General features: G+C 38.9%; 1 protein-coding gene across 6 annotated transcripts in view; it reads right to left on the bottom strand.

Annotated features, from left to right (window-relative positions):
• The window catches only part of Carnmt1 (carnosine N-methyltransferase 1), a 36,443-nt gene that overhangs the window by 3,946 nt on the left and 15,061 nt on the right, over positions 1-17,436 (bottom strand). For all 6 annotated transcript variants that reach the window (NM_001377051.1, NM_001377054.1, NM_001377052.1 and 3 more), the window contains exons 4-6: positions 12,886-13,026; positions 11,661-11,839; positions 9,494-9,607 (exon numbers count right to left, since the gene is read on the bottom strand). In NM_001377051.1, coding sequence (NP_001363980.1) covers positions 9,494-9,607; positions 11,661-11,839; positions 12,886-13,026 — 434 coding nt within the window. The remainder of the gene's footprint in view (positions 1-9,493; positions 9,608-11,660; positions 11,840-12,885; positions 13,027-17,436) is intronic.

Genomic DNA, 17,436 nt, shown 5'->3' with positions numbered 1-17,436 from the left:
AATGAAAAGAACCACTACATTTGCTATGGACAACTGTTCAAACCTCTGAAACAAAAACCAATCCGTTTCACCTAAGAAAACATCTTCATGTCACAACTGTATCTTCAGATTACCCTAGGTGAGCTAAAAATAAATCCTATATCCAACTTGCTCCACTTACAGTCCTCAGACAACATACTGCAATTGAAAGAAAGAAAGAAAGAAAGAAAGAAAGAAAGAAAGAAAGAAAGAAAGAAAGAAAGAAAGGAAGAAAGAAAGAAAGAAAGAGGGAGGGAGGGAGGGAGGGAGGGAGGAAGGGAGGGAGGGAGGGAGGAAGAAGGGAGACCATTTCTGCTCCTCAGAGGCCTTTACATTCTATATCTAAGTATTTTCTTCTCCTTTAGTTTTTAGGGAGTGGTTTTTCAATACAGCCCAGAAGACCTTGAACTCAGATTCCCCTGCCTCAGCCTCTGAAATGCTACAGATCTAGTCATGCTGGCTCCCATCTTATTTTTTACCCTATCTAAACCACTAGAATAAATGACCATGAACATAATTTATAAGTTAGCACACTCTTCAAAATGATAGTAGTTGTTCTTTAAAAACCTACTCTTTCTGAGACAATTTCTGACCATCTGTTCAATCCTAAACTATATTAAAGCTGTTTTACAGAGTGCAGAGCCTCTCAACAGCCTTCCCAGCAACGACATGGAGGCCAGAGCAAGGCATCAGAACTTCCTGGAACTCTAGTTACACATGGTTGTGAGCTGCCACCATGTGGGTATGGGGACTAAACCTGGTCCTCTACAAGAGCAGTGATCTTGTTTAGCCACTGAGTCATCTCTACCAACCCTTGGTCTATTGCTTTAAGAGCATCTGAAAAATAGTTTGTATTTATACACTCCGTCCAATAAGGCATTTATATTTTCTTTCCTCTTCTGTTTGTCCCTCAAACTCAAACTTTAGCTATACTTCAAAATTTTGCTGAAATCCATCTAAGGCTTTAGCCTGATTGTTCATTTTTGTAATGGCTAATCTTGTTTGTCAACTTGATTCACCTGGAAAGAAGTGTATCTTTTAATTGAGAATGTCGCCATTAAGCCTGGCCAGTGGGCATGGAAGTGAAGCATTTTCTGGTTGCTAAATATTATAAAAGAGCCCAGTCCGTTGTGACAATGCAGTGCTTAGACAGGCAAGCCCAGGTTTTGTAAGTAGCCAAGCAAGCCAGAGAAAGCAACCCTCTGCTGCTTCTGTTTCAAGCTCCTGCTTACCTTGGCTTCCCTGCATGATTGACTGTGTGTAATCTGCAAGCTAAGATCAAACTTTTTGTAGTACAACATCCTTCAAAACTCACTCACGGCACTGTTACATTGCACATCAGCCTTCTCTAATGTGCCGACTAAACATCAAGCGTCATGATACATAGTGTGTGGTATAAGTGCACGTGTGCACACAAAGGTCAGAGGGTGACACTGGACATCCTTCTCTATTACACTCCACCATATTTCTCTGAGACAAGGTCTCTCCCTGAACCTGGGGACATATATAGTGGTGGCCAGCAAGCCCCAGTGATCCTCTTATCTCCGTCTCCAACAGCATTAGGGATATAGGCATGTGTGACATATGGCTTTTCCATTTATGATTTATTTTTACTTTATTTATATTATATGTATGCGTCTGTGTTGAGTGAACACATGTGTATAGGTGTCTGCAGAAGCCTGAAGAAGAATCAGATTCACAAAGTGCTTAAGTTACAGGCTGTCATTAACCATACAACATGGGTCTGGGAACCAAACTCCAGTCTTCTGAAAGAGTAGCAAGTGCTCTTAGACTTTGTATGTGCTAGGAATCAAATTTAGGCCTCATTCTTGTGTAACAGGCACGCCTATCCATAGAACCATCTCACCACCCCAAAGATGTTTTTAAGTTTCTCCTGAGTCTACTAAAATGATTAGTATGTACTGATTATACAACTTTAAGTATCTATAATATTACCAGTCAAGGACAATAACTGTGGTGTGAATATGTTATCTAGTCTTTTATATAAATTGTGATTTGACAAATACTTTCCCTTACACAAAGACATTCCTTGAGGGCCAATGACAACAAATATGTTTACTGATTTGGTTTAAACTACAAGAGTTACAGATGAAAGGTCCCTTACTTGAGAGCACAGGTGTTTTAGATTTTAGAATATCTACATATGTATATGTGTGTGTGTATACACACATATATACACACACACACATATATGTATGTATATGTATATATGTATGTATGTATATATATATATGTGTATGTATGTATGTATATACAAATATATATGAGGTATCCAGATATGTATATGTATGTATGTATGTATGTATATACAAATATATATGAGGTATCCAGAGGAGGGAACAAAGTTCAACCACAAAATTAATTTGTTTCATATATACTTTTCTTTCTTTTTGGTTTTTTGAGACAGGGTTTCTCTGTAAAGCCCTGGCTGTCCTCGAACTCAGAAATCCACCTGCCTCTGCCTCCCAAGTGCTGGGATTAAAGGTGTGCGCCACCATGCCCAGTGTTTCATGTATACTTAATTGCATAGCCTGATAGTTTGTTTGGATAGTACTGGGCAACCCAGGGCTTTGCTTATGGTGAGGCTGTAGTAATAAGTTACAACTCTATACCCTAAGACTCATTTTGCACAGTATTTTAGTACAGGTAGCCTATGATCTGTCAGATGAGATCATGTAGGGACTTTGCCACTTGGCATGTTTTGGCTTTTTGAGCAATTTACACTTTGATGTTAGGAAAGATCTGTATAAATTTTCACTCACAACTGCATGAGGAGTACTGTCTCACTGCTTTAGCAGAGGTGGGAAGCAATAGGAATGTTACTCTGGAACACAGGTTAGCAGTTTCTGGCAAAATATGCTATGCACTTATCACATATAACCAAGAAATTTCTTTACCAGGTGCTAAAAACCCAAGAGAAATAAAATCTTGTAGCCATACTAAGATTTTTGTGCCAAGTGTTGATAGCAAAGTATAATCTGGCTTAAAAAAATATTCAGGGCTGGTGAGATGACTCAGCAGGTAAGAGCACTGACTGCTCTTCCAAAGGTCCTGAGTTCAAATCCCAGCAACCACATGGTGTAGGCAGCCGGCGCCTAAAAGATGGCACTGTCGCCGTAAACAATATCACTGCGCAGGCGCTAGCCCGAATCTGGCGCCAACCCCTCCCGAGTGGGTGCATGCAAATTAAAGTGCCAGCAGACTGACCAATCCCAGGAGGACACATAGCCCTCCCCAGTGTTCCCTGGGTTCCCGTAGCATCGAAGCGTTCCTGCAATAAAGCTGTTGAGAAGAATCCGACCGTGTTGCGTTTAAAAAAAAAAAAAATTCAAATGTCCATGCATAGAGATCTGATAAAATGTCACCCATCCAGTGAAGTATCCCTTAGCAATAAAAGGGAACAACACACTGTTTTTTGTAGCAATCTAAGTGAGTCTCAAAAGCATCATGCTAGACAATGAAAGCCAGAGACATAATATGCCGTGCTGTATGGCTCTGTTTATATAATAGACTGGAAAGGGGAACTGGGTTAACAGAAACCCAAACAGCAGCTGCCAGTTGGTTTTTTCCAATTATCATCTTTCTTCATATTAAGAGCAAGAACAAAGATATATTTTTCCTTGACCATAAAATGTAGAGCATCATCATAAGTTAAGGCAACATGAAACAGCATAAAAAAAAAAAAGCTATCTCTAATTCATTCACTGACTTTCACTAGAAAACATACTCTATCTTCTTGCAGGCTTACCCTGATGCATAGTACTACATATGTGGTTTAACATCATCTTATGCTTTATTCCTTTTTCTAAGGAATATGTTTATTGTGGATGTCTTAAAAGTACTTATCCACTTCCTGCTGTTGGGATGCAGGTCCAGTCTAAGCCTTGTTGGGCATGCCTGTTCACTGACTTTTAGTATTAGCCCTTATCTAATTATTTTCCTCTGACAGAAAATATAATTTAACAAATGTATAATATTAGCAAGTATTTTATGTTTTATGGGCCACGTATACTCCAAATCACTTGTATTTTCTTCTCCTGAATGTACAAAGCATTGACAGCTGATAGGGCAAGCAAAACTGATAAAGGCTACATTTACTATAGACATAACAGTTACAGTACCAGCTTACTGGCTTTCCCTAACCTGAGGAGGGTTAATGTGTCAACTTTTCCTTTAAGGGTTCTGTAAGTATCCTTACAACTCTGACTTGATTCAATCTGAGGAGGAGGTCACTAATTCTGCTTCAATCTCAGAATTCGAAGATTGCTGTCAGTTGCAATTCTTACATATGAAAATACTGATTCTAGTCTCTATAATCATATAGTAAAACCCACTTTCAAAGGTAGGGGGTTAATAACCTCTCTCAGTGTACAAAGAAAACTAAGCCTCAAGTTCCACATGGCTGACATCAAAGCCATGGGAACATATATTTACCAGTATAAATGCCAATTTACCATGTCTCTAAGCAGCCAATCTCCCTGTTTAACACATGAATATTACTTTGTTCCTTCTTTCAATTCTTCAATACACTTACCACAAACAGTCAGTGAAGCCCAGTACTTGCCAGGATCCATACTAAGTGACTAGGATGCATTAGAGTCTTATTGTCATAAAACTCAGAGATGAAGAAAAGGAAGGTGGGGGGGGTAGCAACAGGGGAGAATGCAGAGCCATAAGAAGCAAGATCACGAAAGGCTCTAGACATAATCCTGGAGAGCACTTATTAAGAAAGCTATAATGTTATGTAAGGAGACTGATAGACACAGATCTGTATGTTCAAAAGGTAACCCTATCTGAGAGGGGAAAAAAAGGAAAATGAAAGGGACACGGAGAGTTAGCCACCCCAGAGAACAACTGAATCACTCTTACTTCAGGAAACCAACTCAAGCTCCAGCAATGGCTCTCAACTGGGAACAGTTCGGTCTTGCTAAGGAATCATTTTGCTTAGCACACTGGAGGGATACTGCTGAATCTGGTAGGCAAAAAGCTAAGGATATCCTTAACAACCTTAGTGATGGATAAAGACCTTTGCTACCATCCCTGAACAATGACCCTCCCCAAATGACAGTAGGGCCACAGCTGAGAAACTCTGGCATAGAAAGAGTTAGAAGGTACTAACTAAGGAACTTTACGAATCTAGCTTTCAGATCAACTCTGCAGATGGTGAAGAGGGAGGACGAGACGGACTGAATGTCTAGACCCATGCCTCCCCTTTCCAGTTGGCATGTGGCAGCCTTAGTTCAGCTGCATTTGAAGGTAGGGTCTATCAGGGAATAGGAAACAATTATGGTTAATGAGCACATAAAAGGGAGTCAGGATCTAACATAATTAGTGTCCTCCTAAAAACACCTAGTAGAATGTTTGTCTTCTTGCTCCCTCCTTCCAGTCCCACAGCCTTACCAAAAAGTCAGGTAAATACGCAGCATCAAGAAAGCAGCTGTGCTAACTCATTTTGCATCAGTTTTCCAGAAGTTATAGTCACCAGAGCTACTAGGAAGCTTCATCTGAGAAAATGCCCCCATAAGATCCAGCTATACGCAGCCTGGTATGGTAGCAGTCCTCAACCTATGGGTCTCAATCATCAGAAAACAGGTTTATTTCCAATGGTCTTAGGTACCAAGATACTGCTCAACTGTAAAATTGCAGTTATGAAGTAGCAGCGAAAATAATTTTATGGTTGGGGGTCACCACAACAGGAGGAACTGAATTAAAGGAACCAATGCTGAAGGGCATTTTCTTAATTAGTGATCGTTGGGGGAGGGCCAGTGCATTGTGGGTAGGACACCCCAAGGCTGGTGGTCCTATTCTATAAGAAAGCTGGCTGAGCAACTCAGAAAGGACAAGCATTAAGCAGCACTCCTTAGCTTCTATGTCAGCTCCTGTCTCCAGGTTCCTGTCCTGTTTGAGTTTCTGTCCTGACTTCTTCTAATGATGAAGAGCAATGTGGAAATGTAAAACCAAATAAACCCTTTCTTCCCCTATTTGCTTTGGGCATGGTGTTTCATCATAGCAATAGTGACCTTTACAAGGACAATAACTATGTACAACCTGTGGCTACAAAAGAAGAGCGCCTTCTCCAAGGTCAACTCAGCTAACACATTATCCCTGGAACCTTATCTCTAGATCTAGGACAAAATAAACTTATGAAAAAAAAAGATTTATTATTTTATGTAAATACACTGTAGCTGTCTTTAGACACACCAGAAGGCATCAGATGTCATTATGGATGGTTGTAAGCCACCATGTGGTTGCTGGGATTTGAACTCAGGACCTTCAGAAGAGCTGTCAGTGCTCTTAACCACTGAGCCATCTCTCCACCCTCCAGAATAAACTTTTTTATCAGATCTATTAGGCAATGTTTTAGTAGTTTGGCCTAATTAACAACAACACAAAGATGGTTTCCTAGTGTTAGTTGAGGTAGTCTGAGCAGATCACAGAATAGAAAGGTCTCAGAGAGGCAGCAGAATCATGATGAGACTCTGTTGTTGTTGTTGTTTTAAATCTATGTAAGAGAAAACTGTCTTGGCACACAAAGCAGTATTTAGTTCAGACATACTGATGGAGAATTTAAAGCAGTAGGGGAAACCATGCAACTGGACAGAAGGAACGGAGTAAAGAACCCAGCACATGGTACAGAAAATAGAGCAGTGGTGACATCCAGAATACAGCAATGTTTAAGGAAAACTAGATTCTTCTATTATTTTTAAAGATTTTTTTTCTAAGTAGGTGTACATGTGTGAGTATTTGAGCATGTGTGCTGGCATCTGTGGAGGCTAGAGGTACCTGGACCGGGGGTTACAGGTGGTTGAGTCACCTGATGTGGGTGCTGGGAAATGAACTCTAGTCCTCTAAGAACAGCTGAACTCCTGAGCCATTTTTCCAGCTCTGATTATGACTTTTAGTATTTTTAACTTATATATACAAAATATTCTATTTGTCAAGTATTAACTAATGTGAGTTTTTCCATTATTCTAATTCCTCAAATTATTTTGAAACCCTGTGGCTATATGACTAGAAGATCTGTCATCTTGTAAGCTACCTGCTCCATGACTTGTGTTGGTTATGACATATTAGACATAGCACAACTACTTTTAGCTAGCAGCTCTCCTGCTTATAAGGGGGCCAGCACTGTTTCAGGCATTTGTTATACATGTTAAGTGTTCAGTTTTTATACGAGTTAAACCAAATACCTTAGAAAGACAGCAAATCTTATCATAACTCAAGTAGGATCCAAATCTTCAGTTATGTAAACATATAATAGGGTCATATTAAGGCTAAACACAATGTCATAGCCTGACAGTTTCAGGCTGTGAGTCTGCCTCTTGCCTTAAGTAAGCTACAGGATCATTCTGCTAGTTATTTAAGCCAAGACTCATTTCCTTCTACTATTTAAATAGTGCCTTCCCATTAGAGCTGCTCTGAGAGGCTGAGGATGTAGCTCAGTGATAAGAGCACTTGTCTAGGTGCACCAGGTCCTACTCTGAACTCTAGAACCACAAAACGGAACACAAGATAAGGTTGCAATGAATTTAAAGTATTTATAAAGGTACTTAAGTCACAGTAAACAAATAGATTCTCAGAAGTATCCTTCAATCATTCCTTGGTCTAAGTTTCCCAAGGCATTTACTTTTAAAGCTCTAAGATTTAAGGTATTTGGATCTAATGATGACTGTATTTTACAGTTGTTCTCATCTATTCCTACAGAACTCTAAAGACAACATGGGAAGACTTACTATTTCAAATCCTGGTCCTGATGACAAAAGGTTGTAGTAAAAATAAAATCATTACACAGTACAGTTGACAGAACCTCAACAATAAAGCAGGTATTTTATGTATCTGTCCTTTTCTGTGGTAGAACACTGTGGGGTTTGAGTATGCCTAGCCCAGGGAGTGGCACTATTTGACGGTGTGACCTAGTTGGAGTAGATGTGGTCTTGTGTGGAGTAGGTGTACCACTCTGGGCTTGGCTTTAAAACCCATATCCTAGCTGCCTGGAAGCAAGTCTTCTCCTAGCAGCGTTCAGATGAAGATGTAGAATTCTCAGCACCTCCTGCACCATGCCTGCCTGAATGGTGCCATGCTCCCACCTTGACGATAATGGACTGACCCTGTAAGCCAGCCACAAGTAAATGTTGTCCTTATAAGCGTTGCCTTGGTCATGGTGTCTGTTCACAGCAGCAAAACCCTAACTAAAACAAAACACTCATCATGAAAGTCTTATATTCTAACTTGGTTAACTTTCTGAACATAGGGCATACATCACATTTAAGGAAGATATTCACACTTTTATGTATATTTATGTTATGTGCATATTAAACACACATTTTACCATACTTCTTTTACCTTTAAGAGGAAAAAACAGGCAATTTCTTTTAGATTGATGAAGATACAAGTCACAATCATAATTTGATTTCTAGTATCAAGTAGTAGGCTCAAAGTACAAGTTATTTTGCATACATGAAATTATATTTCTATTGCTTCTTAAACTCATGGTAGTTAGAAAATCTTTCTCGGCTGGGCAGTGGTGCCACACGCCTTTAATCCCAGCACTTAGGAGGCAGAGGCAGGTGGATTTCTGAGTTCAAGGCCAGCCTGGTCTACAGAGTGAGTTCCAGGACAGCCAGGGCTACACAGAGAAACCCTATTTCATCCCCCCCACAAAAAAACAAAAACAAAAACAAAAAAAATTATATCTCATCTACTGGAGAAGAAAATTCTATGATCGAGGTAAAATCCTCTCCTTCCTCCAAGGATTAAAAAGAATAAAAACATTCTCTTCTCTGTTTTTGTGTTTTACATTTTGTGAACTTTTTAAAAGTTGAAAACAGATTCTTCTCTTATACAATACATCCCAAAAACAGTTTCCCCTTTCTCCATTCCTCCTATCTTCACCCCCTCACCTTCCTTCTCCCCACATTTCCTCTTCAAAAAAGATCAGGTCTCCAAGAGATGACAGCCAGACAGGATAAACATGATACACTAAGACACGGCAAAGCTCTCAGCATCAAGGCTGGACAAGGCCACCCAAGAAGAGGAAAAGATTCTCAAGAGCAGGCAAAAGAATCAGAGCTACACCTCCCTCCACTGTTAGGAGTCTCCCCAGGACACCAGGCTGACAGCCAAAACATATACATGCAGATCCACACAGGCCCCTGCTTGTCATTTCAGTCTCTTAACAGAATGAACTACCACTGCCTACATGGAGGGAGGGAAGACAAAGGACTAAGTATTAAATCAGCAGATCAAACTTAGTATCCTCTGAAGTTAAGTCCCAGGAGACTGACATACGAGAATGGCCCTAATGCTTGGACTCCCACTGCTTTCAGGAGGTAACACCCACTAGGAAATGGTCTAACAGATAATACAACAACATTACAATGTTCTCAAGTATGGAAAGACAGCTCTAAATACTCAGACTGATATATAAAATGTTAATGAATATACAAGCACTTACCAAGATTTATCCAGATTCCACCTGGCTTGAGTATTCTCCATATTGTATCAATATAATCAATTACATTGTGAGCTGTGTCTATGAAGAAGCAGGTGGCAATACAGTCCCAGGCATCTAATCAACAGAAATCAGACCACTGCATCTGTTATTTTGTTTTTTTCTTTTTACCTTTTAAGTTTGCCAATTAACTCTTATAGCATATTAATGTTTCATTTAATTGAAGGAATAGATATAATTAACACTATATACTCAAAATGATTGTAGGAAAAATATATATAGTAATCAATTTGGAAATCATTCGTTATTGAAACATTACTATATATTAGCAAATGACACTGTTAAAAGAGTTGTTCATTGTCAACTCCGCTGCTAGGCTTTAGTTTTCCCAAGTTTACTTTTGTGATGCTTGTGACTGAACCTTAGGGTCTTGAGCTAGGAAGTGCACTGTGACTGGGCTACCCTAGCTTCAGTTCGAATCTGCTAAAACAAAATAATTGTCATCTTAATTTTTTGAGTTCTGATCTAAATGGAGTTAAACACTAATTCTGGCTGGTTTTAAGAGAAAGCTTTTCTTGCCAATTGGAAAAATAAATGACAACAAATACCCAAATATTTACAATGACTTGATAATCATCAGGGGGAAGTTGTCTGGGGAAGCCATAGGCTGAGGTGGGAAGCTGTTGCCAGGCAGGGTAGTAAAAGTGGCTGGCCCAACAGAGATCACCTGTACCTTTGTGATGGTTTGTATATGCCTGGCCCAGGGAGTAGCACTATTAAGAGGTGTGACCTTATTGGAATAGGTGTGTCACTGTGGGTGTGGGATTCAGTACTCTCATCCTAGTCTTCTCTAGCTGCCTTTGGAAAAAGAGGTGGGACTCTCAGCCCCTCCATCCCCATTTCTGCCTGGATGCTGCCAATGCCTTAACGATAGTGGACTAAACCTCTGAACCTGTATTGTAAGGCAGCTCCAATTAAATCGTGTCTAAGAGTTGCCTTGGCCACGGTGTCTGTTCACAGCAGTGAAACCCTAACTAAAACAACCCTCTTCCCGTCCCAGGAGAGGACAGTGACTCTCAGTTGCAGTGTGAAGCTTTTCACCAAGTTCACTCCTATTTGAGATCTGATTCCTCAACATATACGCAAAAGGTTAACTCCTCCCAGTTGTCCCTTTTTAACTTCAGAATGAATGTGATCCAATCTCAGAATTTAGGGGAAATAAAGTTTTTTTTTTTAGGAAACTAGATATACAAAATCTTTCTCTGTTGCTACTCCTGCTCTATGCCATCTTTCCCGTGGCTTCCTGTCCCTCTCATACAATTCAAACTCCTTGCTTCGAGTTGTCTTAAGCAACCCTCTTATCTCCCTCCTCCTGCTACTCACTTCACCACAGCCCTGCTGAACACAGGGGCTAACCCCTGCTATCTCTAAACACATAAGTGGCAAGTTCATTCTTGTTTCTATTCTTACACTTACTTCTCCACATTATTTTTTTTCCCAAACAATATTGTATGTTATGGCCTCTCTGTCCCTTCCAGACTTGGCTAGGGACTTCGTTTTGCTATCTGTTGTGCTTTAATACACTTGGCATTTAAGAGGTGACAAACAGATATATGTTGAAAGGATGCTCTTGCTGCCACTCACAACTCTGTTTCCTTTTCCTATTACTGCCAATTCATTCTTCCCATTCCTGCATCCCTCCAATGGTCTTCAGGCTAAAATGTAACTTCCAATCCGATACAAGTCTTCTACAACTGAAGCTAACCTAACTCTCAAGCCATGCTTCCATAAAGTTTCTTTTCTTGTCAGACTAGGCCTGCTGCGGTCCCCAGTGATCTTATTCTTTGCATCACAGTACCTCAAGTACTATTCATCTGTCTGTCCAGTCACAGCCTCTTTACAGAGCTCCAGCCCACACTCGCTTATTTTCATCTTAGTGCATTCAGCATAATTTGTGCTCCTAAGTTGTCTTTTGTTAACAGTCAACATCTCCTGAATATACATAAATTTCTTTACACTTACTGTCATTGTCTTTACACCACCCTGAAAATACTTTACATTGTCACTAACATTGCACATCTTATATTCCGCCATCAAGATAAATGGTTACAACACTAGATCATTTCTAGAATAACTGTTAAGAACTTTTAAATACTTGCTTTGAACTTACTGCATTCTGAGTAAATCTCCTGAAAGTCTCCTGCTGTCATGGAAAAGTTAGAACCAGGAGGAAGACTGTGGGGGTCAACATCAGGGAAAAGAATGGGTCGGATCTGATCAGCTGATCTCCGATTATTGCTAAACTGATGGATCCAGGGATAAAGTTTATATTTGTTAATTTCAGAACATCTGTAAAATATGAGCATATGGTTCAATGTTAGCCACACATTTTACCTAGGGGGGAAAAAAACCTACTTTAAGCACAAAAGTATCATCTATTAATTGAGGTAAATCATTAGACTTGAAGAGTGCCAACACTACACTGTACTAAGTTATCTGACACTGTGTATACAGGTAGATGACCAACCATGGATTAAAAGAAATTCAGAGATTCTTTCATGTACTATTCATTCAAATTTTTAAAAATTACTACAATGTTCTTGTTTCCTTAGACAGGGTCTTAGGTAGCCAGGCTGGCCTCAAACCCACTGTGTCACTGAGGATGGCACTGAATTCTTAATCCTCCTGTTGTCCTCTCCCAAGAGCTGAGATTAGAGGCCTGTGCCACCACACCCAGCAAAAATGTATTCCTGAACCTCAAAGGTGAATATAACAAGCACACTAGTCTTGCTATTCTACCCATTTCTACTATTTTACATAATAACCCTCCTTCCCCAGCTCACCAGCAACCTAAACTGTACATTGTCACCAATAACACAGCATTGTACTAAGTTACCAGTAACGTGCTATTGAAACAGGCAGCTAGTTCTTTGTCTCAAATACACTGCATCTTCTGACTTAAAAATAATAACTCTTTTCTACTACCTTCTGGTAGAGGACACAGAAATTCTCGGATCCTCAATCCACTGTCATGTGAACAGGTATGGCCACTTATAGGAAGTCGTCAGAGAAAATAGTTACAATTGCTAAAATAAACTCTTACCTCACCAAGAAACAAAAAGTGAAAAAGCTTAGAGAAATTATTTTAGCTTCATGGAATGCCCAATTACTTTCTAAAGAGTTGTTTGCTTGCCCTGTGTCAACACTGTTAAACAACTAATTAAATTAACACTGATTACAGTGGCCATCGGTATAAGCATTATGAATTTAATGTAAATATGATCTACAGCAAGCAAGTACTATATATTTTTCTTCTAATTCAGAATTGTTCAAAAATAGGCAAGGCAATTTGATTTTAAGAAATTACTATTTCCATCAAAAAGTAAATTAAATACCTGTTGAGTACAAAGTTGGAAGAAAAGAGCATAAAAAAACTCCATTCATTTCCTTGACAAGCATAACCTAGCATAGCTACTTCCCAGGCCAATCTTCCTAGTCCAGCACCAGGTACCAGAATATTTACTTTAGAAGGATCCCTGAAATGAAACAAGGCAATTATATCCAGCCCCTCAAAGAGGAAAACAAGAAAGAAAAAAAAGACAAAATCCATATTAACAACTAAAAATTTATTTAATTATTCAATAAAATAAGCGTACTTGGACTCCTGACTTCTTAAAACTCAAGTTTTACTAAATGTCAATAAAAATAAAAGATAGACAGAATTGTAATATTATCAAGTAAGGGTTTCATTCCCCCAAAAATACTTTTCAGGAACAAAAAAATAGAATTACATTGTATCTAAAGATGTATAGTCATTCTTATTTCTGGGAAGATAAATTAGCCCAAAGTGATCCCTCATTATCTGTGGGACTTTTGAATTATTTCACCATGTGGCAGAGAATAAAACCTTACTTCTAAGTTCATACAACACGGATTACAGAAACAAGTAAATTAACTCCATTGAGAGTTTAATGTCTAAAGTATATCTCTAAAATTGTATAGCTCTCAGTTATAAAAAGGAAAGGGCAGGGGTACTGGGCACAGGAGCTCAGACCTGTTATCCCAGAATTTGGAGACTTGCAGGACTGCAATGAGTTTGAGACTAGCCTGGTCTACATAGCAAACTGCAGAGTAGCTTGGGAGATCACATAGGACTCTGTGTCCGCTGCCCCTACCTCTCTTCCAAAAGGAAGAGAGAAAAGGTCAGACGGGGGTGAATGCTCTTGGAGAAAATGAGCAATGCCTTCTTGGAAGGGTGTCAGTAAGTATCCTGACTAGCCTCAAACTCGTGACCTTGCTGCCACAGCTCCCCTTGCAAACACTTCTGGGAGCATTTAAGACAACAGACTGCACCACAGCAGAGGTTCCATCACCTCGCCACATCGCCATTCATTCTAGGTCTCCTTCTCTCTGAGCTCTGCCATTCCTTCAATAGAAGTGCAATCAGCTTTAGGAGGAAAAGGCTGTAGGCGGTGAGGACCTGTCCTCAGGAACCCTGGCCAACCCGTTTCAGAGTTAGCAAAACAGTTCAGCGGGTAGAGGCGGTTCTGACTAAGACTGACAGGCCGAGCTCACTGGGACCCACAGAGTGCAAGAGAACCTACCCTTTCAGGCTGCCCTCTGACCTTAGAATGTACATCGACATGCATGTATTGGTACACACATGCACACACACACAGGTAATTAAAAGTAACTTTACTTTAAAAAAATGAGGAGACAACATTTGTATAGGAACCAAAAAGAAAATGTATGTAATCAGTTAGTGTCATGTCTATAAAGAGGGAATTTAATGATCACATTTTCAAAATTTGGTTCACAAAACCAATTCAATTTCAAACTATTCAAATCTCACAAGCTACCTGTTCCCCAAGGCCTTCACTCTCAGAGCGCAACAGGACATTTTTACTAGCAGTATATTCTACAGGATAATCTTTGCATACTCTACAAAGAAAGAAAGAAAGAAAGAAAGAAAGAAAGAAAGAAAGAGAGAGAGAGAGAGAGAGAGAGAGAGAGAGAAAGAAAAGAAAGAAAGAAAGAAAGAAAGAAAGAGAAAGAAAAGAAAGAAAGAAAGAAAGAAAGACAGAGAGAGAGAGAGAGAAAGAGAGAGAAAGAGAGAGAGAGAGAGAGAGAGAGAGAGAGAGAACGGCCAGGGAAATGGCTCACCTAGTAAAGTGTTTTTTTATAAATCATTTATGGAACATATGTTTGAATTAATACACCTGCCAGGAATGGCCACACCTTTAATCCCAGCACTCCAGAGACAGAGGCAAGCAGATTGTTATGAATTCAAGACCATCCTTATCTACATAGTGAGATCCAGGCCAGCCAGGGCTACAGAGTGAGAACATTTGTCATTAAAGTAACAAAATAAAACCAACAAGAACGACTTAGTAACTAACTTATAGAAGATTAGCCTATCATTTCTTTCATCAACATTTCCCTAACCAGAACCTTGAACCGTCTGCCTCCACTCTGTGCCCAGAGGTACACTAGCACCTGAAGTGTGTAAGACTGCTATTAAAAGCCACCAAGACAAAAAATACAGAACACAAACCCCTACCTCAGAAGTGAGCAGACTACTGCAGATCATCAAACTATTTGTATTATGACAAAAGGGTGTTTCCAATGGGTTTTAAAACAAAGTTAGAATATGCTTAGAATAAAACGACTGATCAAAAAAACCAAACAAAGAATGAGTGGGATGGCAAGAATGCTTTCCTAAATGTGTAATCTTAAGTAGATTTTCCCCCAAAGATACACATGCCGCTATGAATCCTTTAGAAGTCTTAAACATTTCTTGTTAAAATGACGAGAAACAAACTTTAAATATGTGATTTTAAAGTTTTAAAACCAGACTAGGCCATTTTACCAACAGTAAATGTATTTGCAGGCTTAACTGTATCTTTGTTTTACAAATTAGCAAACTCCAATATAATATACTTTGTTTTGTGGTATCAGCACGGTGACACTTGGCTGACCCCTAGTGGTAGGATTATATGCAACTCCCCCCAACCTGTGTGTGTGTGTGTGTTCTCTCATGTACCACAACATGCATGTAGAGGTCAAAGGTCAACTTGGATGCACTGGCTCACTCTTTCTACAATGTCAGTCTCAGAAGAACAAACAGCTTGGGTCATCAGGCTACGCAGCAAGCACCCTTACCTATCCAGCCATCTGCAACTTTTAAGCAGCAAAAGTAGTTCTCGGAATCACAGCTATTCTGTCCAATATAGCAGACAGCACAAAATTCATATGATTTAAAGTATATAAAGTGATATATGCTCTAAGTGTAAGATAAGCTGGACCTCAAAAACTTGGCATAAGATGAATGAAAAAAATCTCAGTAATCTTTCATAGTGATACAAATTGAAATTCTAGTTAATCAAATTCATCCTATTTTACTTTTCTTTGTAGCTATCAAAGCATTTAAACTACATGAGAACATTATATTGATAGCCCGTACATGTCAATGAACTCTGAACAGGATAACCTCTTGGATATCTATCTATCCCTCTAACCATAAGTTACATAGGAAGTCATTAAAACATTACACCAGGACAGAGATGCAGCTCTATTAGTCTAGTGCTTCTCTAGCATAGAGGAAGCCCTGGCACTGCAGAAAACTAGGCACAGTGGTCTCTGTGTAACCCCCAATACTCTGGGTACAGAAGCAGAAGAGCGCGAAGTTCAAGGTCATCATTAGCAACACAGCAGGTGTAAAGCAGCCTGGGCTATATGAAACCCTGTCTCGAAAACAAAAAAGTCCCAACTACAGACATCTACATTACCTATAATATTTTGGCATTGTAATATTAGAATAATTTCTATACACAGAAGTGCATCTGTAAATCCAACGCAGCAATGTTGAACTCTAAGAAAGATTTTAGCAAACACCACCAAACTAGTCTTTATAAAAATTCTCCTGTTTTTTTCTTTCACAGGAGACATGTTTCTCCACAGCCTTACTGTTTCTTAATTTTCAATTTTTGCAAAACATGATGTAAAACTGGCTTAACATAGTTTTTACATTTGAATTTTCTTGTGAGATTGTCTTATATTCCTTTTTTGCCAATTTATGTCCATTTATGCCATTTTTTCTTGAATTGTTAATCTTAGTTTTATCACTGAGGTGTTATTCTAGAATTATGAACATTTAAAATACTGATTTGGAAGAAGCTTAAAACATGTTTTCAGTCAAGAAAGAATGAGAAAAAATGTTCTTCATTCTATACAATTGCATACGACATTGTAAAATTTTCACTATTTTCTCTTTTAAAATAGATTCCTTTAAGCTAACAAATCCCTTTATAAATATAGTTAATGCCTCTATTTTAATATAAAATAGAAAACAAGTTTTTTTTTAACTCAGTTCTTTTTCCTAAAAACTATGTGAAAGATAAATTTTCAACAAGCCAGTCAGTCAATGTCTTCTTGGAGTACAGTAAATACTGACATAGTCATAAACAAAATACCCCAAATGGTCTTCAGATAGGCTAATGAATTAAGATTTAAAAACAAACAAAAAATAGCAAATCAGTTAATAGTTTTTATAATTAAAAAAAAAAATCCCAGCCTTTAAGGCTGGCTCAAATGTTTCTTTCCTTCTCATGCATGCACTTTACAGCCAGCATGAACCAGCAGACACTTGAGGAAGCTGAACATTTGCACGGTTGGTTTTCTTTACTGTTTGTCTGGGTGAAAATTTCGATATATACTATTCTATCAAATGTTTAGCATTACACTATTCCTGTGTTCGTATTTGAAAAAAACAGGTTAGGTCTTGAGCTCACATTTATTTTTTGCTTGAGACAAGGTCTCCATACTTAGTTAGCACTGGATGGCCTAAAATGAACACTAATCTTGGGCTTGTTTCGCACCTCCTGCCTCTTTCTCCTGAATGCTAGGATTGCTGATATAAGAGCCACTGCATTCAGCTAACCTTTTAT

The sequence above is a fragment of the Mus musculus genome, chromosome 19 (assembly GCF_000001635.26).
Source record: "Mus musculus strain C57BL/6J chromosome 19, GRCm38.p6 C57BL/6J".
Lineage (NCBI taxonomy): Eukaryota > Metazoa > Chordata > Mammalia > Rodentia > Muridae > Mus > Mus musculus.
The sequence above is the reverse complement of the archived record's forward strand: the minus strand, read 5'-3'. Positions and strand labels throughout refer to the sequence as shown.